Source organism: Cotesia glomerata, linkage group LG1 (genome assembly GCF_020080835.1).
Source record: "Cotesia glomerata isolate CgM1 linkage group LG1, MPM_Cglom_v2.3, whole genome shotgun sequence".
In the NCBI taxonomy this organism is placed as follows: domain Eukaryota; kingdom Metazoa; phylum Arthropoda; class Insecta; order Hymenoptera; family Braconidae; genus Cotesia; species Cotesia glomerata.
This window is the reverse complement of record NC_058158.1, coordinates 22,539,359-22,566,027: the sequence shown is the minus strand read 5'-3', so window position 1 is coordinate 22,566,027 and position 26,669 is coordinate 22,539,359. Positions and strand designations below refer to the sequence as shown.

Sequence of the window (26,669 nt, the reverse complement as noted above, 5' to 3'; positions counted from 1 at the left end):
AGTTGACGTGATCTTGCTCATTCTATCAACCGCAGTGCAGGACAGGAACATTTGAGCACTCTTTCTGACTAACGGCAATAAAACTATTCATGGAACAAACTATCTTCAAGCATTGTTGCCCTAGGAACTGTTAAAGAATTTAAAACTTCTGCCTACAATTGGTTTTTTAATAAGGACATTTAATAATGCTTAGATTTAATAGCTTACCTTAATCTAATTCATATTAACCTTATGTATAATATATAATATGTTTTACTTTTGTGTATATAAAATTACTCACTATAAATGTAATATTCTGTACTTTACGGCCCTTAGGAAACACTTGCTCTAAGGCCGATTAAATTAAATAAATGAATAAATAAATAAATTTATCAAAAGATTCTCTTGAGGATTATCTAATAATTTTCCTTGTATGAAGGTAGGTTTTCGTATCTTGGTAAATGTACCGCAATAACACTGCACGTCTCTAACGTAGTAAATTAGTAAAACTAAAGCAAGCTATCAGTTAAAATTATAATATAAACTGACTTAAGTAATAAAAATGGAAAAAATGTGATCATCACAAATGATAAAAATGAATGAATATAAAAACAAACAATTAAAAAAATTGATTTCAAGTATGCATGATTTTTATCCTTATAAATATTTCAATTTATTAACTAATAACATCAGGAAATATCATTAAAAATACGCATTCAGTATTCCAAAAAATTATTAAATACTTTATTAAAAAATTTTTTCTAACTAACATAAAAAAATATATATATATTTTTTTTAAGTAATAAATTGTACAGAAGTATAAAGAAAAAAATTTATGACTTGAATTTTTTGTGTAAGATGAATTTTTTCAATTTTAATGGATGTTATCGCTTATTTTAGTGTGTTAAGGAAATATTTATATAAAAATATGTTTCGAGCTTTTAGTTAAATATTTCAGATTGTTATCTTCCTTTCTATGTTGTTCTTTTGTATATTACTATACTATCGCTTTACTTTGTAAAACGATGCGAGACCAGTCTTCTATGGATTATTGGATGGATGGATTCTGAAGCCATGATTTAATCTGGCAGTGAATTTTTTTTGGCGTCAGCAGCAGCACCAACAAGTCAATACTACAACAATATTTATGAAAATTCAGTCCATTTCTAGCATAATAAGATATTAGTAAAAAATATTGGTGAAATGTTATTATTATTATCAATGAATTTAAAAAACAACTTGTTAATTAATTATCACTTTCATATTATTAATCAATTTCAGCAAAAAATAAATGTTAATTTTTTGTAAATAATAAGAGTTTTATCCTTACCATGCTGTGGTCGCCAATAACAGCATGCCAAATATAATGCCAAAATAATGACAATCAATTCGACAAAAACTAGGACTACAGCTACTCCAATAGCAATTGCTGCATTTTCTTGGATCGAATTTATTATCGCATTGTAGCATCCCTAGATAAAACGTTTAAAAGAAAATTGTTTATCAAAAGCTAGTATGCATTATTTAAAAAAAAAGAAAAATAAAATACTTTAGCTCTGCATGAAAAAGATAGGTTTATATCTATAAAAATTAGGAAAACGGTTGACCCAAAAAGCCATCCCTGTAACTTCCCGCTAATTCCGTACCTCAGCGCTTAAAATTGCATTCATGACGTTTTTGAGCTCTTCAAGTTCAAAAGTCTGATAGAAGTTTAATAAATCACCAATAAATATATATATATATATATATATATATATATATATATATAGGGCATTCCACGCCAAATCGACCACTTTTGACCCTGACACCTTTTGATTTGGCTGAAAGTTTACCATCCTTTTCTACCTTATCAAAAACGTCTCTCATAATTTTTTCAAATTTTTTTACCCAACCAAAAAAAAGTTATGAATTTTTCAAAAAAACCGCTTTTTTATTTTTAAATTGCCATAACTTTTTCAAAAATTGACTTATCGGGACGTTTTTTTTTTTCAAAATTTTTGTTATTAAATGTTCAATTTGGGAAAAAATATAAAAAAATTATTCAAACCTATCTTCATCGTTATTTTTTAGATTTTCTGGAATAACTCCGAATTTCTCGATGATAACCATTTTTAATTTCTTTTTTCTTTCTTTCATATAAAACTTTGACATTTTCTACAAATATCCTGAAATTTTCAGAAAGGTGTTTTTTCGATTTTTATTTTTTTTTTTCAATTGAAAAAAAAAAATTTTTTTTTAATCTTATTTTTCATAACACCGGTCCAAAAATTTCCGATTATCCTCAAAAAACAAGAAAAAAGTATATAACCAAAAGTTGAACATGTTAATCACACCGAGAAAATTAATTTTTTTAGAAACAAAGAAAATTGAAAAACAATTGTTCTTTTCATTTATTGCTTAATAAATGGTGGGCATTGAAATAAACAATTCTCCGATAATCTGAGTTTTATGGTTAAACGCTTTCATCAAATGGTTTATTACATGATTATAATGTCTCAAATGCAATAATTCTTAAACTAATAAAGACATTTAGCTTAGCTAAGCAAGAAAATGTTCTTTAACTTAATGTCATTTCTGAAGATGGCACTTAATCAGTTTTTTTTATGAAGAAGACTCATCGGTGGCGCAAACTATCATTTCTCGAAGAAGTTTAGAGTAATTTAAAAATAAACTTGGACCTTCGCAAGGATTAAAAATTTAAAAAGCAATTCTGAGAAGCTTACCTGGTTAACTTTTAGTTCTATATTTTTTTTTGTTTTTCAATTTTCTTTGTTTTTAAAAAAATCAATTTTCTCGATGATTAACATGTTCAACTTTTGGTTCTATACTTTTTTTTTGTTTTTTGAGGATTCCCGGAAATTTTTGGACCGATGTTATGAAAAATAAGATTAAAAAAAAAGAATTTTTTTTTTCAATTGAAAAAAAAAAATAGAAATCGAAAAAACACCTTTCTGAAAATTTCAGGATATTTGTAGAAAATGTCAAAGTTTTATATGAAAGAAAGAAAAAAGAAATTAAAAATGGTTATCATCGAGAAATTCGGAGTTATTCCAGAAAATCTAAAAAATAACGATGAAGATAGGTTTGAATAATTTTTTTATATTTTTTCCTAAAAAGAACATTTAATAACAAAAATTTTGAAAAAAAAACGTCCCGATAAGTCAATTTTTGAAAAAGTTATGGCAATTTAAAAATAAAAAAGCGGTTTTTTTGAAAAATTCATAACTTTTTTTTGGTTGGGTAAAAAAATTTGAAAAAATTATGAGAGACGTTTTTGATAGGGCAGAAAAGGATGGTAAACTTTCAGCCAAATCAAAAGGGGTTAGGGTCAAAAGTGGTCGATTTGGCGTGGAATGCCCCATATGTATATCGCATGTTTGGAACGATGCTTACAATTTCTGCTAGGGGGGGCCTCATTATCTTCCTTAGTAACGATACTATGGAAAATAATGGGTCTAGCAAGAAATGTCGCAAGAATTTCAAAATTTTCGATCAAAATAATTAAATTTATTATTATTTAATTATTATTATTATTTAAATATTATTTCGTTTAAGACTTTTTCTTTAAAAATTTTTTAAAGATACTCTGTTTTCTAAGAATATAGTTCCAAAGATCAGAAAAATACCTCAATTACAAGTTTACAAGCATGTATGGATAACACACATTCCATGCTTTCAAATCACCAATAAATCTTTAAATTCTCAAACTGCAATTACTTTTGAATGAATTAACCGATTTTGACGGGGTTGGTAGCATTCAACGCAATTTTTTGAATCCTATGATTAACTTCTAAACACAAGTTGATCAAACCCAAAATTTTTAAGAAATTTGAAAAAATAGTTGATAAAGACGTATAAAAGTTATTCCAAAAAAACCACATTTGAAAAAAATTTTTTTCGCAGTTTTTTTTAGATTTCTTAAAATCTACCTGTTCGAATCGGTCCAAATTGTATTAAAAATCTGACTTTAGTCAAGCCCTCTCGAATGGCGCCAATCGCGATCAAATCGGTCAAGCCGTTCAAAAGTTATGAGAGGTTCACACACACACACACACACACACACACACACACACACACACACACACACACACACACACACACACACACACACGCGCGCGCGCGCGCGCGCGCCATCGTAATAATCGTCAGGAAAGCTTCCTAGGACCTCAAAACGTCGAGATATGATGAAAACTTAATTTTTAAAAAACGGGGTAAACCAATAACTTCCCGATTTTCGAAAATCTTCAATTTTCTTAGCGGGAAGTTAAAAAGCATTATTATGAAAAAAATACCAATGTTAAATAGCAGTGAGTGATATACCAATAAAAATGACTGTGCAAAGAGAATACATTATTTTCGGGCATTTATTGCTACCTAAAATTTTAATTTTTACTATAGCGGAGTGAAAAAAAAACGTTTGTAATTATATTTGATCACATTCGGACTATCAATTAATCAAAGGAACTAACTATAAATTTAAGAAGTATTAGTAATCATTGAAATTATATTACCTGCATATGATATGAATTTGATAACGATGGTCTACTTGGACAATTTGAATCCTGGAGAATACCATTAATTTTATTGCAGCATGCCTCAGGTACTTTCTTTTCTATCATCGACCAATTAGGACTTTGACTGAAATCCGTATAGTTGTCAACTCCACAACATTTCATCTATAGTTAAGAATATTTTTATAATAATAATAATATGAGAAATAGGGATATAAAAAACTACAGGTTTATTTTTTTGCACGAATCATAATACAAAACATTAAAGAGAGAGTGCTTTACGATTGAAAAAAAATTTTCCCCCCTTTCTGCAACTATTTTCAACATAATGTATATACCATTGCACGGAAAAAAGTTCAATCTGCATTTTTTAAAAATTGATTTAGTGTAATAGAAATGAGAAAATCATTGGGGAAAAAAAAAAAAAAAAAAAACAAAAAAAAATCAATATCTTTTTGTACGAAAAAAAACTGCTTTGAATTCTGCAAGCCGTATCAAAATTGGCTGATTTGTTCAAAAGATATTGCAATTAAAAATTTTCAAAAAAGTGTTATACCAACACAACTACTAGACTATCGAGCTTGGAGAGCTCAGAACTTCTCATTAAGAAATTTTTTCGAGCTTTTTGAGCTTGTAAGTAACGAGAAGTTCCAGGAATGGCCTGCAGAGTCAAACGTTTCAGAGATTTTTTTTTTTTTTTAGTTATATCTATTTATTCATTATTTTATTTTTAATTGAAAGAATATTTATTTTTCTGTTCTTGCACATACACGCATCGCTTGTACATATTGATTTAGCGTGAAAATTTTAAAAACTAAGTTTTGAAATGTTAGCACAAATCATAATAGCCTTAGCACTTAAGACCGAGCATTTCTTTGCATTATTTTTTTTTTTTTACAACAAGTTGAATGAGCATTATAAATAGTGATTTTTAAGATTCTTAAAATTTTTAAAAAAATTTTTCCACAAACTTTTAATTACCTGATTCATTATTTCGTCCCAAGCTACCGTAACAGCTTCAGTTTTGTCTTCATTGGTTGCGTAATATTTCATCGTTGCCTTGAGTAACATTCTTACTCCTTGTTCTGTCTACAAATTCAAAATTATTGTTTATTAAGTTAACATTTTGCGAATGTTATTAGTAATTATATCGTTTACATTCAATTACATTTGAATCATATAATGTTTTACTTACTTCACTATTCCAACTGAATGACAAACCTACTACAGTACATTCCAAGATCAAAACAACTAGGATGAGAATGCCATACTAAAAGAATGATCGAAGTATTTAAAGTGAAATAAGCTACTTTTAATGAAAAAATTTTATCATTTTCAACCTACAATACAAAGTAAACATCTAGACTCGAACATGGCACCGCAATATCCTAAGAAACTGACAATAAACGTAAGTGCTCCCACAATAATCAAAACGTAAGATATTGTTTTTATAACATCAGGATCTGTTTTTGTCTGTAATAAAAAAAATCTTGATTGGATAAAAATAAAGTTTTATGTTATTTACAAAAATATAAAACTGAATTTAAATAAAATTTTAAAAAACAGAAATATTTTTTGGTGATAAAAGCATATAGATTGTTTTTTTACACTTCAAAAAAACGGAAGAATCAAATTAAACTTCACTCGAATAGTAAGATCTCATTGAATAAATGATTGGTTCCATGTTTAAATCAACAGTTACTTTTACTAATTTCAATTTTTTTTTATGAAATACAGTATTTATTTAACATTTATTTATCATACATTAATAGTAGATATGTGAGAGTTATATATTGTATTAGATATAAATTACGAATTATTTGTTGATCATTCTTTAAAAAACTATGTATAGTAACGAAAGGTTAAAAAATATTTATTTTAGACGAATAATTATATTGAATTAGTTTTAAACCATAATTACTAAATCAAAAAAATATCACGAAAGATATTGTTATGCAAATCTAAATATGTTACAAATACTAATTAAATATAATGAAAAATATTTCAGAGATAAAATATTAACAAAATTATTAAGCGTTTGATAGTATCATTAAGTCCATGTATCAATTATTGAAATGATGACTGAGCATATAATTAATACGCAGACGTTGCACACTAGAAAAATATATATAAGAGCTAGACAAATGTGTTATTATTTAGCATTATATTCTTCTAATAACCAATAGATATTATTTATAATGAAATATGACTATATATTATAAAAATGATGGTATGATACTTTTTACAAAATTATAATTGATTTATTTAGGAATCACTGTGTTATATCAAATTACCATAAATTTTTGTATATTATTAGGTTTTATATCTGCGAAAAGATTTCATCATAAAATTTTTTCATGGGAAATTATTATTCGTGAAAAAAATACTGGTGATTACTTACTCACGATCATATATATAAATTTCACAAAAGAGCTACTCAGTGATCATGCATTTCGAATTTTCCCCATAAATTTTTTCATGCGGCATTGATCAGAAATAAACGATCACAATAAAATAAGAAATGAATTTATTATATAATATAAATCTACAATGACTCATTTGTATTAATGAGATTCCATTAAAAATAAATAGTTGAAGCTATTAACATTAACATAATTATTTATTAAAATGCTTACCAGAACATCGGACTCGTCGATTTTGCTAATGAGATTTGTAAATGTACTTATATCAACAATAAGCCATATTCCAACAGCTAAAGCAGCTCCACCGGCAATCTAAATAATATAATAGATCTAAGTTTGTTTGAAATTCAAAAAATATAATCTACTTATAATAACAAAAAACAATTATAATTGATTTATATATGAATTTTTATGTTGGTGATGCATATTGGTGACATTTAAAAAAAAAATTGTTTTAAAGATCGCATTTTTAACATATCATGCGTCGTACTAATAATATAAATAGGAAACTCTGTCAAATTGAGAGTTACATAATACTATGAGTGATGTACTCAAAAAAGAATAATTTTTATTGATAATTTTAATAAGAATATTTTATGAAATTTGAAATATAAAAATAAGATTAGACATAATTTTTTCATTAACAAAATAATTTACTTACGAAGAAAATGAAATTGAAGAAGCATAGAAAAAACTTTGCAAACAATGCAATGCAACCCATTTTGATATAAAAATATGATTTTCAAATCTGTAACAAAAAAATTATTAAAAATAATTTTATAGAGAATAAAGCATTTTTTACGATAATGAAAACATAGGACATTCATCCGAATATACAATTGATTATAAAAGGGATGTACACATTTTTAAATTTTTGAATACAATAGTGTCTTTATTTTTTTTTTTTAAAGATACTTAAGTACAACCGCTCTCTTCCCGTTAATGACGATGACTATTTTATTCCAACATAATTATTGAATTTGCTGTTAAACATGCTTAAAAATTGAGGTGATGTGGTGTATTTTCATAAGTTATCATTTTTTAATAATGTTGACAGTAAAAATTCGGCAGTTACACATCTTTACTCCAAATTACTCAACTCTGCGACATACTGTACTCAATAAAAATAATCGAAAAACTTAAAAAAAAAGACAACTTTACTCAATTTATTCATTACTCTATGCTAACTTTACTCAACGCTAAGTTTACTCAGTTCCAACTGTATTTCATGAAATCTTTATTCAATGGTATTTTATAAGTGATGGCGCGATTTTAAACATCTCTATTCAATTATTTTTTGTTTAATAATATGTTTATTTTAAATAAGTTAAGAAAAAACTTTACTTAATAATTTTATTCTTAAAAAATAAAATTCTATTGTTTTACAAACTTTATTCAAAGTCAACTTTACTCAATTAAATATAATTTATATATCTATATATAGTAAAAATTTTTTTTTTAAATTTATTAAATTATTTTATTGGAGTACAGATTGCAAAGAGCTGAGAAATTTTGAGTACAGTTTTGTTTTTGCCGAATAAAATATTATTAAATAAAAAAATATTGAATAGAGATTTTTAAAAGCGCGCTATCACTTATAAAATACGATTGACTAAAGATTTCATTAAATAAAGTTGGAACTGAGTAAACTTAGCGTTGAGTAAAGTTAGCATTGAGTAGTGAATGAATTGAATAAAGTTTTTTTTTTTTAAAGTTATTCAATTTTTTATGTTGAGTACAGTATGTCGCCGAGTTGAGTAATTTGGAGTAAAGATGTGTAACTGCCAAAAATTCAAATCTTTGAAAACGTAGATAGAAAGATTATTTTTGAGCTTAAAAATTCTTAAATAATTACCGTAAACCCCTCATAAAGTTTTGCAGATAGGCTTTTCCAATTTTACCGCTCTTATTAGCTCTCCGAGAGCTAAAAAGGTTTGAACCGAAGTTCGAACATTTAAAAAATTTTGAACTGCGGCAGTTTTCGGAGGAGTTATTCGATTTTAGTCTGATTTAGGATACGTAACGCAAATTTTCTAGCATATAAGAAGTGATAAAATTAAAAAAAATTGATCTGTCTAAAAATTTATTTTGAAAAAACACTTTTTATTTTTCAAACTTGCTATTGAATTGAAAGATTTTTATCTTATATTAAAATTTATCAAATAACATCATATTCTATCCTAGCGAATTTAAGCTTCCGCGTCGCGAAGCGCCGCACTGTGAGAAATACTAAAGCTTACATTATCGCGTTAAGAGTGAAATTTAAGAAGAAACTCGCCCAGTCAGAAAATTAAAGATAGTTATTTGCTGAAAATAATTTTTTCTCACCTCCGAGAAACGAAAATGCCGCTTTCCGCCTCCGTCGAGGAGAAAAATAGTATACACTCAGATCACACTTTCATTCATTAATTATTTTTTTCTCACTTTCATTCATTAATTATTTTTTTTGGTTACTTATTCTTTTTCGCGGCATAATTTTTCTGCTAGGAGCAAAAAAGAGAAAAAAAGTTTTCTTGTAATTTTTTTTAAATCGAGCTATCGAATTCAACCGTACTTCAAAATAAGCCTCTTCTTTATTTTCTTTTGAGACACATGAATATTTTTACAAAAATGATTATTTTAGCTATGGTTAATTATTAAGAAATTTGCCAATTTTATTTTACAAATTTATAATTTTAAGGGCTAATTTTTATATCAGAGTATCTCTATAGCGCAATGAGTTTGAATATAATACAGAGATTTAAAATTTAATATACGGTTATTCTATTTTCATTTTAGAACTGTTTACATGGTCACACCACCAAACGCCTTATTTGTGTATAGAGAAAAAAATAGTCGCACAGTTCTACAATGACTTTTTTTTCGTTTCAAAACATTATAAACAACCTAAAATAAAACTTTTAATAAGATTTGAATTATTTTACCTGCCGTGTAGTATATTGTATAATTATTGTAAGAAATAAATGTTGCATAAGATAAAACTCAATTCATTTTATTTTTACTTATTAATATGCATTTTCATACACCTCAATTTATAATTTCAGTTGTCAATGAGAAAATTAACTTTATTAACACTATATTCCAGGTTATAGATATAGGATGAATGATTAAATAGTGACATTACTGTTTGTATTAATTCAGTCGACACTCACCTTATTAAAAATTGTTTGTTTGTTTTTAATCCAATATCACAACAAATTTTAACATGTAGTATTAATATCTAATATGAGTGAACTAATCCATAAAGAATTTTTCGTGATGGTTATACTTATTGATGAATCTATTAGCAATTGAATAAAAAAATGACAATCCTAACAAAACTGATATAATACGTAGGTTTAATTTAATCTGACTAACTCAAGAACATAACATAACAAAACGTCACCTATCACATAACATCGGGGCCTCACCCATATTTCTTTACAAGTATAGTTTTTTTTTATCTAGTTTCAATGTTTTTCTAAGTTTAAATACGATTCCAACCATTCTACGCAGACATATTTTTACCACGCAAATATCATCGCCTTGAATTGTAAAAAAAAAAGATTTTTTATAAGTAATTTAGTTTAAAAGTTCTGCATAAAAAAGCTCTGTTAAAATTATACTAGTTAATTAAAACTTATTAAAAATATTAAAAAAAAAAAAATAATCTCATCTAATTTTTTAATAGGAATTACTTCTATCGCTGAACGTTTCCGTCCAGATTTATATAAAACGAAATATAAACTCAAAAAACTTTTTCATAATATTTCGCAAGTGTAATTATTAAAAAAAAAATTTTATTTTTTACCTCATTTATGAGGTGATAACTTACAATAAGATGTAGAATTATTATTTTTTTATAACACGCGACTGTAGAATTAAATGAAAATAAAGTCTAGATCTTCTATTGTCATAAGTAATGGTGTGTGATGTATGAATATTTATGAGCTTACAAGGATATCAAGGAATTATAAAAATAGGTCGTAGAAGTAAGGTAAAAGCCCCAATATATGATCACTCCATGTATTTGTATACCTATATTTGTGAATATAGATATACAAATACATGGAGTGATCATATATTGGGGCTTTTACCTTATATGAATAATCGGTTTTTTCTAAATTAAATTTCAACAAACCATTAGTTAGTTGGGTGTCAATCTCAGTAGAAAAAATGTTGATTTAAAAAAAAAAATCAAAACAAAATTTAAATATAGATGCTCACAAACTTAATAAATAACAGTTTTAGGTTATGGATGCTATTTTTATTTTGATTTATTTGTTTACATATCGCCCCTAGGGGATATTTGCTATAAGTGTGGGTATAAATCAGATACTTAATTGATATTGAAATTAACAAACATCTGTAAATTTTTTGGATTTTTATAGCAACTAAATTATTATGAAAAAATTTTAATAAAAAACATCACATCTATAAATTAATAAAAATTACTAGTGCAAATTTTTTAATAATATTTTTTATCATTGATTTGTCATAAAAATTAAAAAAATTGGCAGATGTCAGCTGACTTCAGTATCATATAGGTATTAAAGGGTGGACCGTAGTATTTTCAAAAATTTTATTTTTCTAATCACGCCTTAAATAAATTTTTAAATAGATTAAAATAAAGTTTCAAAAAACGGCTATACTACGAATAATTATTGCGGAAGCTTTATCATAGTTCTTTTAAATTTTTTTATAAAATAATCAGTAAATTAAATTTTTGGAAATGCATTCTCTCAGCCCACCTTTAATCAAACTGGATTTTATTCGAATATAAATATTTTTAATCAAATATCTGTGGAGAATATTTTTTAATATTAGTAATAGCGAATAAATTAGAAAAAAAAAAAAAAAAAACAAAGTAGGCATAGGCTAAAAATTTGAGAAATAATTACTTATTTTTTTTTTAATTCTACTTTCGATGCGCAACACGAACATAATATAAGAATGTTGAAAATTTAAGACATCATCTTTAATTTGTTTGAATAGAAAAAAACAAAATATTTATAAATTTTTATTTTTTTCAAAATTGAAATTATTTTTATTGCCTAATTCGCCTGAATAGAACAAAAAAATTTATACAAAACTTTTTAATAACTCAATTTTTGAATTTTTTGTATTTTATATGGCTGAAAATAGATAGAGCTCTAATTTTTATTCAAATAATTACCAAAACACAACCTGTGAAACTTTAAAGAGATTTTGTTATATCATACATTTTTATATTATTTTTTGAATTTTTGTTCTCATTAATTCTCGTGTACGTTTTAATTAATATTAATTTTATAAATAATATTTCTAAAATGTACTTGACATGCTGGCCTCTATGTTTTTTTATATTTTTCTTGCACAATTATTCTATTTTTTAAAATTATGATTTGAAAACAGAATAAATTGCTATATTTTTGTTTTTTATTGTCTAGTTAAACATTGACTAAAATATTAATCGTTTAGAAATTAAAAAAATTAAATAGAGAGAGAAACAGAGTTTAGAAATTATTTAACAATTAAATATTCCTTTTAGTTTCATACCTTAGCTGATATTTTCCTAAAATATATACTTATTGTATACAATTTTTTTTACTCCTAGGATTACTCAATCGGTTTAAGATTTGCCATGCATAGCTACAATGAAGCCAATATTTGTATAACTTTCTTTTTTCATATAAATAAAATAGACCTTTAAAAAGATCAACAATAGAAATAATAAATAAGAATAGATTTTTTTTTGTTTAAAATATTTTTATGTAATTTTTTGTTAATGGTTTATTAATAGAATTCCTATAGTTAAACATATGAATATAAGATGTATTTTTATGACTATACATACACGCACAAGATAATCAAATCAATACTGTTAAATTAATTGAATTATTACAATACCTTTGTTCTTATTCATTATCAATACAACGTAGAATGAAAAGAAATTGTCCAACAGCAATTTTCTTCTATATTAAGAACAAAAGAGCATACAATCTTATAGTAATAAATGTTACATTTAAAAAATATCAATTTAAGGGTAAAAATATTCATTTTATGCAACCTTTTCTAATTTAGTTTTCACAATACTTCTATCTCGATAAAGTACAACAGATAGATCGCTTTCTGAATCGGATTCATTGTTCATAATATTCGTACTTGTTTCATTGTCCTCTACAATGACTCCTGTTCCGTCTGTAGCAGAATCTTTAACGAGAACTGCATCTAAATCATAAATGAAATTTTTATTTTCAAGCTTCGTACGATTTCTGCTATTACGTGATGGCCTATTGTGATTTGATGATAATTTCATTGTTGCTATATGATTCAAGCTATTTTTTTCATGATCTGAATATGTTTTATTAGGCATTTTACTGTTTTTTTTACAATCTCGAATTTCCTCAATTTCAGTACTACTTCCAGGTTCTTCTTCATTTACTGTTTCAGATGAACCAAATATCACTTCCATAACCATTCGACGCAGTTCTGAGTCTTCCCCTAACTTGGCTTTTTTAGCTATCTCACTGTTTTCGTCAGGTAATTCTTCACAAGATTTAACGCTACAGCTATCGTTTTCATCTGTAGAATTGTTACCGTTTTGAATTACTGGTATAGTTACATGACATTTTTTCAATAAACTTCTTGAAGAATTTGTAGATTTTTCATTGAATGTTGATTCTATTACCATATTTTCAATATTCATTCGGCTATTTTTAGCGTTATGAATTTTATTAAAATGAGCAACACAATCGATCTTGTTAAAACATTTAAATTCACACAATTTACATCTAAAACGGTACCAATCCATATGCTCAGTCATATGCCTTCGTAGATGTGTAAGATTGGAGAATGTAAGTTTGCACGGTATGCATTCAAATTTTTGAGGACTTATGAAATTTATTTTTTCATCTAAATTTGTATCTGATTTTGATGGTATTTTTACCGAATTCATTTTCTCATTATTTTCTTGCACCAATAAGTTAATTCTTTTGTTAGAATCTAAAATAATAAATTTATAAGATATAAATTATCAGTTTATAGCATCAATAAAAATATGATCAGTATTATTTACCTATTGAAGTATTTCGTTTTCCCATTTTTCTTTTTTTGCTGCCTTTATTTTTTAAAATACTAGGTTTCTCAATATTGGTAAATATAATCTCTGGATCATCTGATACACTATCATTTGGAGATATTTTTGTTGGCGTAGCTTCAGAAGGTATTGTCAAGACGTCAACACTAGTATCAACTCTTAGTTTAGATGTTTCATCTCCAATTTTTTCCCACGCATCTTTGCTAAGACTAGCAATACCTTCCACTCTAATTTCATTAGCCTGTTGTTGCTGAGGTAATCGAGTTATTGAAACAGCAGGTGATATATTAGATAAATTTAATAAGCTAGTGGAATTTACTGAGGATGATATAACTCGTGATTCTGATTCGATAGACATTTTTTTGATTGGTATCTGTAGATTCTCCTTTGTTGGTTTAGAAACTTCAGTTAACGTACTTATTTTTTCAGTATTTGCTTCAGAAGCAATTTTATTGCGTTTAGATCTAATCGCAACATCACTACATGCAGCTTGACGTCTTTGACAAATTTGAGAGTGTGCTAACAATGCCGCTTTTCTGTCAAATCTTTTGTTACAACCCCCACATCTTTGAAGCTCTGTATCTGATTCCAAGTGTGTCATCCATTCCTGTAAAAATAATTTATTGACTATTATTAATCTGTACTAATATTATAAAGGGGGAAGATTTGATTGTTTGTTTGCATTGAATAGGCTCCGAAATTATTGAATCGATTTGAAAAGTTCTTTCACTGTTGGGAAGCTACACTATCCCCGGGTGACATAGGCTATATTATATTATGAATAATTTGGAAATTTTTGTTAAATAATACCCGTAAATAATTTTGTTAAAAAATACCCATGCGAAGCCGGGGCGGATTGCTAGTTATTAATAATGCAATAAATATCGTGGATTAATCTAGACATTTATACCTGAGTTTCATTCATTAGTCGAGATTCTTTGGAATTATTCAATTTATTATTAGCACAATCCTTATCAATGTCTTGAGCACGAGTAGTTTCTTTCAAGTATGCCTTTGTTTGAATCTCTGATCGTAATTTTCGGACTTGAGCATTACTTTTTCGATGAACTAGAAAATAAATGTAAGTCATTATATTACATAGTTGTGATCTTTTATTAGTTAATTTAAAAAAAAAAATGTTACCTTTTACTAAATGCCGATAAACACCCCACGTACTAGGAAATAAGCTTGGACAACAAGGGCAAGGATAGACAAGTCGATTAGGAGTATGAAGTGATTTTATATGAAAAGTTAATGTTTTTTTGGTTGCAAATTTGATATTACATGTCGAGCACACGAGATTATGGTTTGAAACTTTATCAATGTCTTTATTGTCAACTTTTCCATCATTCTTAAACTCCACAATGGACCCATCTGGACCAAGTACAGCTGTATCTCGATTTAATATATTTTGTAATTCTATCGTCTAAATTAATTGAAAGTTTTAAAGTATAATTAAAAGATTTAATATTAATTATGAAATATATAAAAAAAATAATCACCTGAGCTTTCATTAGATCGTTTGAAGCAATATTTGACAGCTTTGGTTCTAAGACAGTTTGAAAAGCAGCTCGATTAGAATCTAAAACTTCTAAAAGTACTTGTTCAGTATCTGCTACAATACGAGTTCGACGATTTCTTTCTTCAACGTCATTATAATTTGGATCTGCTTGTTTTTTCTGTAACATTGTTATCACTGATGTTAGATCCTTCTTACTAAATTTCCTATTGAGAGCTTCATTTTTGGTTGATTTTTGATCTTCATAATTTTCTTCACATTCAGAATCAATAGATTTTTCAACGACCTGTAATAATAGTTATTATTACAAAAAATTTTAATTAGTGGTAGAAATAATATATTACGATATATTTACAAACCATAACTTGAGGATTTATGACATCTTTGTTATTTGAAATATTAAATTTTTCAGGGCAATAAATTCGTTTATGTGAAATAAAGTTTAATAAACTTCTAAATAAACTTCGACATATTTTACATTCATAAATAACTTCACATTCATAAGTGAGAATATATTTAATTTCATCATTCGCAGTTTCTAACAATTTTGTTACTTGAACTAAATTGGATAAGCTTGTATCGATAGGTTTACATAAATTCGAGAAGTCACAAATAGGAGTTTCAATTTGAGGCGAATCTTTTGGCGTAAGTTTATGTCGAGTGAATTTCCGATCACTTTTCTTTGTTTTAGTTTTAGCTTTCATTTTAGAACCTAAAATATTATAATAAAGATTAATATGTTTCAATAGCTTATAAAAATGCATTATGTAATATAAATTACAGTTGATAAATATTGTTACGAAATTCAATCACAACCTTATGTTGATGTAAAAATCTTGATACATTTGTATATTTTAAAAAAATAAAGTTGAATAATTTTTTTTTTATAATATTTTACATCTATTAAGCTTTGTCCTCAGTAAGAAAGCAAACAGAACCTCATAACTCATATACCCTTATATTAAAAATAAAAATTTATATTCTATGAATTCAAAAAAGAATTTTTTTTATTTTATTATCTAAGATGATATACAACTTGGGGAATATATATATATATATATATATATATATATATATATATATATATATATATATATATATATATATATATAAAAACTCAAAATATTAAACCATGCTGATTTTGAACCAAACAGCTTAAACTGAAAAAAAATACTTTTACTTTTATTTAATTTATATACATGTTGAATTTTTTTTTAAGAAAAAAAAACTTAAAATGAAAAAATTGTAAAAAAATAAGAAAATAATAAACAAATTATAACAGAATTAAATGAAGCTTAATATATTTGTTAAATAATTTACTAGGAAACATATAGCTACTATCGAACCATGTCTCTCCTTCGATTTTTATTGAAATGATAAAGTTTTATTAAAAAGTATCAACATCTTTCACAAAAAGCCTTTTTTAATTTACCGTTTAATATTTTTTTTCTATGAAAAATATAACTTGCTTATAAATAAATTTAGTATATATAAATGTGGTTCTTATACACTCCCGGTGACCTCCATTTTTAACTACAGTTCAAGCTTCAAGCCATCACCGTCACATTATAGCCTAAACAAAGAATTTAAGGAGTCGCTCTTTAGAGATTTTTTTCAATTAAGTCATTTTATTTTTTGAAAAACTATATTTCGTTGCAATTTTATTGTCAATGTAGAGTGCCAAAAAAATTTATTGTAAAAATTCATTTAAATAATACTATTATAATTATAATACTACTATATATACTAAGGTAATATTTCAAGAAATATAAATCATATTTTAACCTGTATGCATGTATAATGTCCATAACATAGAATAAATAAAATAATAATTTTTTTTTGGTTAATATACTTATTTATAAAAAAAAAAAGATAAATTATTGATATCCGCTAATAAGCATTATTTATTGTTACAGTGCACTAAAATGGCTATTTTAAATAATAAAGTAATTTTATTTTACAAAATAAATAAGTTTTGTAAATACTTGTCATCATCATGGACATTGCCGATTTTATCAAACATGAACAGACGACAAATTTGTACAAATTCAATTAATTTTGTACCTGCTAAATTAGTTTATAAAGAGAGTTTGTATAATCGAGTTAAAGAAAAAGTTTATTATCATGCCTTCAAGAAGTATGTAAGTTTTATTTTATTCATTTAAATTTTTATAAAATAAAAGATTTGTCATCCAGAATTTGTCTGATTTCAGGTTCACAGAACAAAAGGTTTTTTGTTATACAGACACAGTTGCGATAGTCTCGATTACGTTTCATTTATGAAAGGTAGTTAATATTTATTTATTTACCAGGTTATAACATCTATACATACATAAATATACATACATATATACCTATAGAGATGCTTAGGCATCTGTGCATAGGCTTGGTAGTACATTATTCGATATATAAAGTTAATCTAAACTTATAATAGTAGAAAAAAAATTACAACTAGTGATCTCGAGATCAAGATCTGATCTATATTTGAGATGCTAACCAATTTCTTATCTTTATCCTAATTTCTTTGTTTTGTAGGTGAAATTTTTTAGATTTTCTGGTAAATTATTATAATTCTTTATTGCCACTAAATTAGAGTTTTTAAGAGCTATATTTTTATTGACCTTTGCTATGCTTATTGCTTTACCTCTTGCTCTACCTCTTGTCTTACCCTGGTAATTAGAGTATACATTTTTGCATTTTGAGTAGTGGTAACACATTGACTCAATTAAAAAACAAAATTATTTTTTTAATTAAATCTACTCCAATTTATATATATATATTAGGGTGTGCCAAAATGTAACTCCCATGGAGAACCTTTAAAAATTGGAATTTTGAGTTCCGCTTTTAACAGGGGCTGCGTTTAGGCATTTCCTGAGATATTTCGGGTTGAGATAATTCATTTGATTATTTATAGGATTTTTAACAGGAGATTTAATTGGGCACTTCCGGCCAAATTTTGAATTTTCACCGGAAATACCCAAACTAAGCTTCTGTTAAAAAATTCTATGAAAATCAAATACGTTGTCTCACACCAAAATATATCAGGAAATGCCCAAACGCAGCCCCTGTTAAAAGCGGAACTAAAAATTCCAATTTTAAGGTTCTCCACGGGAGTTACATTTTGGCACACCCTAATATATATATATATATATATATATATATATATATATATATATATATATATATATATATATATATATATATATATATATATTATAGATTATGATATGCCAGATACGTTTTTTTCTTGGTTCTTAATTACCGAATTACACGTGTGGATGCTCATGGTGAGATTAATGGCCATAGGAGACGAAGGAATGGCAATTCGATACCATTTAATAGCTGCATTATGGCAAGATACTGATGTTAGGAAAAAACAGCTTGGAGTAAGTTACAAAAAATGATGTAATTTTGTGAATGTAGGTACGCGTTATTTCACATCTTTACATTAATCTTTCATTTGCATTATATATAGAATATTAAAGATTCAGCTGTAAGACACCATATACAAGAGATGGGATATCAGTTTAATGCTGCAATTTTGGGTTATGATGAAGGTTTACTATCTGATGATCATGTATTAGCTGGGGCTATATGGAGAAGAATTTTTTGTATGGAATGTAATAGTCCGGAACGTATAGAAAAATTAGTCAGATATATTCGTAAAAATGTAAGTTTAGAAATATGTTTTTAATAGTATTCCTAATTTTTGATACATTTGTTTTGATTATAGATCAGTGAACTAGATAATCTCCCTAATGAATTATTCATAAAATCAACTGCGGTACGTTGGCTTGACTATCCAGCTAAAATAAATGTATCCGATTAATTTATAAACTGCTTTTTGAAACAACCTTTATTCAGTGTTTTAATAACAAAATTATTAAAAAAAAGTTATTTCATTGTATAATCTGTATAAAGTAATTTTATTTAATTAGTATGTAAAGATTCTAAAAGTTATAAAAGCAGTACTTTTAAATAAATTGTAATAAATTGTTGCATTCACTTTTATCGTCACTGGAACTTCTCACGATTCTACAGATATATTCTTTTAGGCAATCATTATCGCATTCGTTTTTTAAAGAAGGTGCAGCATGCTTGAAAAAGTTTCTGAAAAATAATAAATATGTATTTTTTACATAAAATTTCTTCCTACTTTGTAGGCGATGAAATAGCTAGATAATTTTCAATACGTAACGTACTTATGATATGTTTGAAGTATTGATGAATATTTGATCATTTTATTAACCAACTGATTCAAACTATTTTTAGATAAATCTTCTAGATTATATGCCTCTTTGAAAGAATAAGACTTGAACCAATTAGGTCGTTTCAAAAAATTTTCATTGGCTTCAGTAAGATTATACATCCAAGTTTCAATATCTTGAACAACCTGATTAATAATTAATATTAGTTACTTAAAATTAATCTTGAAGCGACGCATTGATGGATATATTACTAATTGCTTACATAACTATTATTATCTGCTTCATATACTTTATAATTTGGATTTAAATTAGCATATGGAGTTAAACTACCTCCGTTCCAAGCAATATTTATTACTTGATCACTGTCGTTTGGATTATAGAATAAATTAAATTCATCGTTGTGTGTATGTCCATTAAATTGAGCAGCAATTACGTGAGAAAATCTATTGATAATTTTTTTGTATTCACGACTCCATGTATGTTGACACTCCGTAGAACCAGGTGGTATGTGGCTCAAAATATGGACGATTTCTTTATTTTTTTCAGCAATCAAGAGATTATCAGCTAGCCATTGTAATTGACCCCCAGGATCTTGAGGATCGTAAAAAAGCCACCTGTTTAAAGCATTTTTAACGAGGAAATGTTTTATCAAAATTCATGAATGTCACAAAATTATAGATTTTAAATCAATTTTTAAAATAAAATATTGATTTGTGGTTTACCAATTGTAAATATAGCAAACATTACTGTTAAGACTAATTATCCGAAATCCTGGCCTAGGTGACACATTATAATATCCCCCTTTCAAAATTGTGTCTTTAACAGATGGTGGTAACCAGCCAGCTTCAATCCAAATGTCTGCCATTAGTTCGTATAGCCATTCAGTTGATAAACTATCATTCTTGATATAATCCGGTGAATATCTTAAATTTTAAATAAAGTTATGAATTATTAAAATTTATTATTTTTTGAGTTCTTAAAAAGTAAAATTACAAATTTAAAGGATGCGATTCATGATTCCCAAATATTGGATAAACTGGTATATCACCGAAAGTATTTTTGATGATTGTGAAACATTTTTTTATACTTTCGATGTTTCTTTGTTGACTCGTTTCCCATATTCCATGATCGATTATATCTCCAGTAAAATAAACAAAGTCAAACGTTAAATGTTGAGTTTTTATATGCTCTAAAGCATCAACAATTGAGTGCCAAGGTAGATCACAGTTATTATAATCTCCCCAGAAACCAGCAGATTTCTCATTTATTTTCCCATTAGTATTTTGTCCACGACGACAACATGTAGGTTCATCACAATCAGCATTTCCACTTGGTTGATATAATGGATCATAATGAATATCAGTGATTTGGAGTATTTTTAATTTCTTTTCGGTTGAATAGATATCGAATACTAGTGGAGGATCATCATTGATATCTATTGTCCAATCAAACTTTTTTGATAAATCGGAACACTCTTGGTTTTGTAGTAAAATACCACAAATATCATCCTGAGTAATACTTTGCTCGTTGTCAATAATATACAAGATAATTGGCTAGAAAACATGGAAAAAAACTAAAAATTAATTTTACGTTCTTATATTCCATCAGCATTTTATAAAGCGAATCAATCAATAAAGTTATAGAAAACTAGGCGATATATAGAAATAAAAAGTAATATTATCCCACTCATCTATGAAAACTTGCACTCTTTAATTTTGTCGAGTTGAAAAATTTACAGTTTCAATATTTTTATTCCGCGGAGACAAATAAATAAATATTTATAAATTATTGAAATTCAAACTAAATTTCACGAATAAGGGTCTTAGTGAGATAAGAAAAGTTGTTTGATTTTTTATTTCAAAAATCTGATTTTCTTGAGCCAGAAATTAAAATAAAAATCAATTAAAAGAATCTTACCAAATTGAGACGAATAAGTCCGTGACATACAGTTTCAGTTTGGAAATTCAATAATGTGCAAACATTACCAGCACTATTTTGAATTTCTTCAACGGAAGTACCATTGCGTCGAAGAGCTAAAAAAAATTTTGTAAGAGACTTACAAATAACGCAAAAAATTCCAGCTTTTGAACTATTAAGTTTTGACCAATCAAGTTGTCGGGCTTCAGAAGGTGTAACTAAATAACTAATAATATCTCGGAATAAAGGTGTTTGTATACCATTTTTTGTCCAGTTTATAATTTCATTGAAAACTGTTGTCTCATTTAATTCATTTACTAAATAAATTAATTTTTATCAGTTATAAAAATTAGATATTTATATGATATAAAAATACCATTAACATACTTGAAATTTCAGATTGGTCACAAGATAAAACAAAAACTACTAAAATACTTAAAAATATAGAAGATCGATTGACATCCATTGTTTAAAGCATTTAACTCGACTACTTGGAAAAATATTATTTTACATAATTTATTGATCCATAATTTAAACTTATCAATTTGATGTAGTTCTTATCTTTTAACGATTTTTTGTTGTGATTAAAAGATATTATCCTAATTTTCATTTAATTCTAGAATATTATTGCTACGATTTTATTATTTATCTTATCATATTATCGTATCAGCAGTTGATTAATACTCATGTATTTGAAAAATATTATCTTTATTGATTACAAACAACCACTCACTCTGTTTTAATTTACCATCATATATGTCAGTTTGCTGGTAATACATTCACACAATATTTAAAAAATTAGCACGAAGGTCGACCTGAACTGTAAGTGCAACGGCATGGGCCAAAATGTGCGAAGCCAAGTATTCGTCTTACACATATCAGTTAATAAGAAAAGTTTATCATTTCTGATGTGCAAACAATAAATATTGAATTTTAAATTATATGAGAGAAAAATTCATCTTTTTTACGCTGAAATATCAGTCTCCTGACAAATACCATCTCAAAGAATAAAGGATTAATGTAAATTTAATTTAAACTATTTAGATTTATATAATTTGTAACTTTCAAAATCATTAAAACTTAAGAAACTTTATTAAGTATTGTAAATTCATAAATTTACATTTAAAAAATTTATAATATTTCTTCTTCATTTCAGGCAGTGTATAAAACTTTGAATGTCAGTCCTTTAACACATGTTAAATTTAGAAAATTTCAGCTATTTTCATTGTTGAAAAATTACTAATCTATACTATTTGGTATAATAAGCTGTTTACGTTTATTTTAAAACAACGATTATTAAGGCCCAGTTTTTCAATCTGAGATAAAAATAAAATCATTATTGCCTGTATATTTATGTAAATGAAATGTAAGGTAAAAGCCCCAATAGATGCTCATGTACCAGTATATGATCACTCCATGTATTTGTATATCTATATTCACAAATGTAGATATACAAATACATGGAGTGATCATATACTGGTACATGAGCATCTATTGGGACTTTTACCTTATAAATATTTTTTAATATTGGATAAAATTTTACCCCGGATTGAAAAACTGGCCTTAAATTATAATTTTTTTTAAATTTAGTTTTAGCGATAATGTAAGAAGAAAATGCGGATGCCAACACTAATATCTTTTAAATTAATTCAGACTGTCTTTCATATTACATAAAATTACTGTCTTTAATTTTATGTAATTAGTAGAAAGAATGAGCCCAATCAGTATATCATTTTAGTCAGCCGATTGTTAATGTTTTATAAAAGATTCGTCAGCCATCTGGGACAGCATTTTACTAAAATTCATCATTAGGCTAGCTTCAGATAGTATATGAAATATTTTATGAACATTAATTATACGATTCAAGTAATTATATAGTGATCGCTATACAATAAACTAATAACTGATTTTTGCGCAGTCCTGAGAGTAGTCCGCTGAAACAACTATTTGTTTGTTTGCTCTTTTTTTAAACAAAATTTGACAGTATGTAAAAAATGTGTAGTACCTATTCATATTGTAACGTTCTAAATAATTTTAAATTGAATTATAATCAAATTTTTTATGTGGTAAATTATAGTAATGGAACGCTTTTGAAAATGTAACAATATTTAATATTTTAATTTTTTAATGAATGAACAAAATAGCTTATACAGACTATTTATACAGAATATTGGATAAAAACGCTTAATTAACCATTAGACTTTTAGGCTTTTAAATTAACGGCTCAAAAATATTATATTTAAATAGAATATTTTTTTTGATAAAAACTTTTTTTTACCAAAAGTTTTTTGTTTGTTTAACTATTTTCATTATAAAATGAATGCTTAAGACATACATATTTAAATGAAATTTTTTAGTTTTCTTTTTGCGTATTACGTGGTGGTGATAAAAAATTTTCTTTATTTTTGCATTTTAATCAATAAATTAATAAAATTAATACTCGATTGAACATTGAATGAGCATTATGATGCGTTAATTTGTAGATTTTTTAAAGTAAAAAAAAATTTATTTTTGTTTTGTTAAACCAATCTATAAATGCATTGAGTACTAATTATTCTTAAGAAACAATAGTAGAAATAAAGTTACTATAATTAATCAAGGATTGCTCTAAAAAAGCAATAAATTGAATTAAAAGTGATTTTAATTATCTATGTATAAATATATAATTTATGCATCTAAGTGCAATTTTCCTATCAAACTTTCCAAATTTTCAATACTACTATTATCGAAAACTTTAGTTTTGTACTGTTTCTCAATTTGACTTGCTGTCCACTCACTTAGTTTGATTGCTTCTTTTTTCTTTGATAAAGGGCACTTTGAAGATGTTGCGATGTAGTTAGCAGACTAGAATAAAAAATTGTTTAAAAAAAAAAAAAAAAAAAAAAAGTTTAAACTTGAATGGGTTATTAAAAAAGAAAACTTACTAATAACAAGCCATAGAGAGCCCTCATGTTATTGGGGTTCAATTTGGCTGCTTGACTAAAGTATACTTTGGCTGTTTCAATATTTTCAAAACCACCTTGTGAATATTTTATTTCTGCATATCTTTGGTAAATAAGGTGGTTATGTGGATTGTGAAGAATCAACTCTTCCATACAAAATGCAGCTTTAGCATATTCTTGTTCTTTTAAATACAAATCACAGAGTTCATACCAAGCTTCTTGATCACTCATAAACCTATCAAAAATAAATCTTATTTATAAAGTAATTGAAGTAATAATTGCAAACAATTTATCGAGTAATTGTCTAAATAAAGCTAGAATAAAATGGGGATGTGAATTTTTTAATGATTGATTTACGAATATTCATCTGTTGTATTTTAATTACTATAAATTACTTTGTGAAGGATATTTTTTTGAAGGAACCTGTAATTCCGAAAATATGCATACATTCTATTGTGCATGTTCTCATAAATAATTTTCAGCCCAAAAGTGATAATTTAATCACGAAATTATGATGCATTTATCAGATGTCATAATTTTTTCTAGAAACCCGTCATAAAGAAAACAAAGATGTCGAAAGCAAAAGAATAAATTTAGTTTTAGTTTTTATACAGAGAACGATGTTATTAGTAGTAATGATTATTTATATGAAAAATATACTAACACTTTCAGGTATTCTGTGAGCTCTTTAATGGCTTCAGCCGTTTTACCACGAGCTTTGAAAATAGCTACTTTGCGTTTTCTTGGTGCTGCATTAGTTTCATCTCTTTTTATTATTGATTCCAAAACCTCTAATGCTTCATCATATCTAAAAAATTTAAAACGTAAGTATATTTTTATATGGATAATTTTGAACAAATAATTTTTAATAATTGATTTACAATTCCAGAGCTTCCAAATGCATGGCATGATATTTGTGTACTCTTAAACTACCAGGAAATTCTTTCATTAATATTTTACTAGTATATTCGGCTAAAGGTAATCTGTGGCAATCCAACGCAGCCACGCAAACTTGCTCCAATATTAGGTATTCTAATAGAATATTAAAAAAAGTTTTATATAAATATGTATATTCAATTGAAAATTATTGAATACATTTTTAAATTACAAAATAAGAGATGCTAGGCTATTATAAATGATTACACAAATAAAATTTTCGGTTATAATGTTATCATTACTTACTTTCATTTCCAAGTTTTTCCATTTTATCTAACAGTAAGGAATCCCAAATGTCTACAATTTCCCGACTTTTTCGTTCCGAGTTTTCTCTCCACATTCTTAGTAAGTCTCGTGCTTCTGTTAATTACATAAATTCGGTTTTTATAGAAGACTAATAAAAGAGAAAAGTACATAACTAAAAACATGTACAGTGATAATTCTGTATTGTTTAAGTTTTTTCACAAACAACCAACAAGAGTAAAAAAGCAATAATCTGCGAAATAAAATTCATTCAAGATTGAAGTAAAAATTTTGAAGTATATAAATATTTTATAATATTATCATGATTTAGTTGCTCCAAATATTTTGAAGGTGTCTAATATAAAACATAAGGAAATCATCATTAGGTATTGATTTAATTTTATATTCATTGATTAATTTATATATTAATTGATTATCAAATTTGACAACACGAACGTTTTCAATCATATATATATTCAGCTGTATATCAATATGCATTTGTTGACATAGTTAAAACTCAAATTAGTCATTAGTCATCATTGGATATGTGACATCTTGGTATTTTTGTCTATATATGTATATTATAGTAATATTTTATTTAGTGCGGTGAAAATATACCAAAACAGTTTAAGTAACATTTGCAAAAACTACATAGATCCGTGATTATATTGATTAGAATTATTAATGATTAATTATAAAGTACATTTCCATTGTTTTTTATACAATGATACAATTAAAAATTTCTAGACAGTTTAATAAATACCTGTCCATTTTAAATTATTACAGTTTTCAGGCATTGTTGTGGAGATAATCAATTATTTAATTAACAGTTAAAACCACATGAACCAACAATATATCAATTAATATAAATGTTCTTATGACTTTATAACATTAATGAGGTCGACCTTACACTGGGCACTTTTTTAAAACGTCA

The 26,669-nt window shown here is 26.2% G+C and overlaps 5 protein-coding genes across 8 annotated transcripts; 1 reads left to right on the top strand and 4 right to left on the bottom strand.

Annotated features, from left to right (window-relative positions):
* Nucleotides 1-1,083: 1,083 nt before the first annotated feature.
* Nucleotides 1,084-11,117, bottom strand: LOC123264837 (tetraspanin-1). Of its 2 annotated transcripts, none has more exons than XM_044728364.1 (9): nucleotides 11,034-11,117; nucleotides 7,575-7,661; nucleotides 7,127-7,225; nucleotides 5,835-5,963; nucleotides 5,686-5,760; nucleotides 5,472-5,579; nucleotides 4,491-4,655; nucleotides 1,310-1,451; nucleotides 1,084-1,112 (listed from the first exon to the last, which is right to left on the bottom strand). In XM_044728364.1, the coding sequence occupies exons 2-9, from the start codon at nucleotides 7,632-7,634 to the stop codon at nucleotides 1,087-1,089; spliced, it is 804 nt and encodes a 267-aa protein (XP_044584299.1). In that variant the 5' UTR covers nucleotides 7,635-7,661; nucleotides 11,034-11,117; the 3' UTR covers nucleotides 1,084-1,086. The 2 variants fall into 2 exon arrangements, with proteins under 2 accessions (XP_044584299.1, XP_044584291.1); XM_044728356.1 differs by lacking the exon at nucleotides 11,034-11,117 and adding an exon at nucleotides 10,066-10,473.
* Nucleotides 11,118-12,235: 1,118 nt separating this feature from the next.
* LOC123275079 lies at nucleotides 12,236-17,049 on the bottom strand. 3 transcript variants are annotated; one of them, XM_044742989.1, is made up of 7 exons: nucleotides 16,922-17,049; nucleotides 15,849-16,201; nucleotides 15,473-15,775; nucleotides 15,114-15,396; nucleotides 14,881-15,038; nucleotides 13,950-14,577; nucleotides 12,236-13,876 (listed from the first exon to the last, which is right to left on the bottom strand). In XM_044742989.1, the coding sequence occupies exons 2-7, from the start codon at nucleotides 16,191-16,193 to the stop codon at nucleotides 12,933-12,935; spliced, it is 2,661 nt and encodes an 886-aa protein (XP_044598924.1). In that variant the 5' UTR covers nucleotides 16,194-16,201; nucleotides 16,922-17,049; the 3' UTR covers nucleotides 12,236-12,932. The 3 variants fall into 3 exon arrangements, with proteins under 3 accessions (XP_044598924.1, XP_044598926.1, XP_044598925.1); XM_044742991.1 differs by lacking the exon at nucleotides 16,922-17,049 and adding an exon at nucleotides 16,271-16,444; XM_044742990.1 differs by lacking the exon at nucleotides 16,922-17,049 and adding an exon at nucleotides 16,306-16,444.
* Nucleotides 17,050-17,126: 77 nt separating this feature from the next.
* LOC123275082 (ubiquinol-cytochrome-c reductase complex assembly factor 1) lies at nucleotides 17,127-19,373 on the top strand. Its single transcript, XM_044742993.1, has 6 exons — nucleotides 17,127-17,240; nucleotides 17,406-17,630; nucleotides 17,703-17,775; nucleotides 18,709-18,875; nucleotides 18,965-19,159; nucleotides 19,223-19,373. Exons 2-6 carry the CDS (start codon nucleotides 17,415-17,417, stop codon nucleotides 19,316-19,318), a joined length of 747 nt encoding a protein of 248 aa, XP_044598928.1. The 5' UTR covers nucleotides 17,127-17,240; nucleotides 17,406-17,414; the 3' UTR covers nucleotides 19,319-19,373.
* LOC123275081 (sphingomyelin phosphodiesterase-like) lies at nucleotides 19,309-23,010 on the bottom strand. Its single transcript, XM_044742992.1, has 7 exons — nucleotides 22,002-23,010; nucleotides 21,615-21,931; nucleotides 20,691-21,250; nucleotides 20,420-20,620; nucleotides 19,960-20,311; nucleotides 19,692-19,882; nucleotides 19,309-19,599 (listed from the first exon to the last, which is right to left on the bottom strand). Exons 1-7 carry the CDS (start codon nucleotides 22,078-22,080, stop codon nucleotides 19,464-19,466), a joined length of 1,836 nt encoding a protein of 611 aa, XP_044598927.1. The 5' UTR covers nucleotides 22,081-23,010; the 3' UTR covers nucleotides 19,309-19,463.
* A 1,095-nt stretch (nucleotides 23,011-24,105) lies between these two features.
* Nucleotides 24,106-26,668, bottom strand: LOC123275078 (ER membrane protein complex subunit 2-like). The gene is made up of 6 exons (XM_044742988.1): nucleotides 26,499-26,668; nucleotides 25,739-25,852; nucleotides 25,438-25,588; nucleotides 25,221-25,364; nucleotides 24,539-24,791; nucleotides 24,106-24,458 (listed from the first exon to the last, which is right to left on the bottom strand). The coding sequence occupies exons 1-6, from the start codon at nucleotides 26,530-26,532 to the stop codon at nucleotides 24,282-24,284; spliced, it is 873 nt and encodes a 290-aa protein (XP_044598923.1). The 5' UTR covers nucleotides 26,533-26,668; the 3' UTR covers nucleotides 24,106-24,281.
* Nucleotide 26,669: the final 1 nt, after the last annotated feature.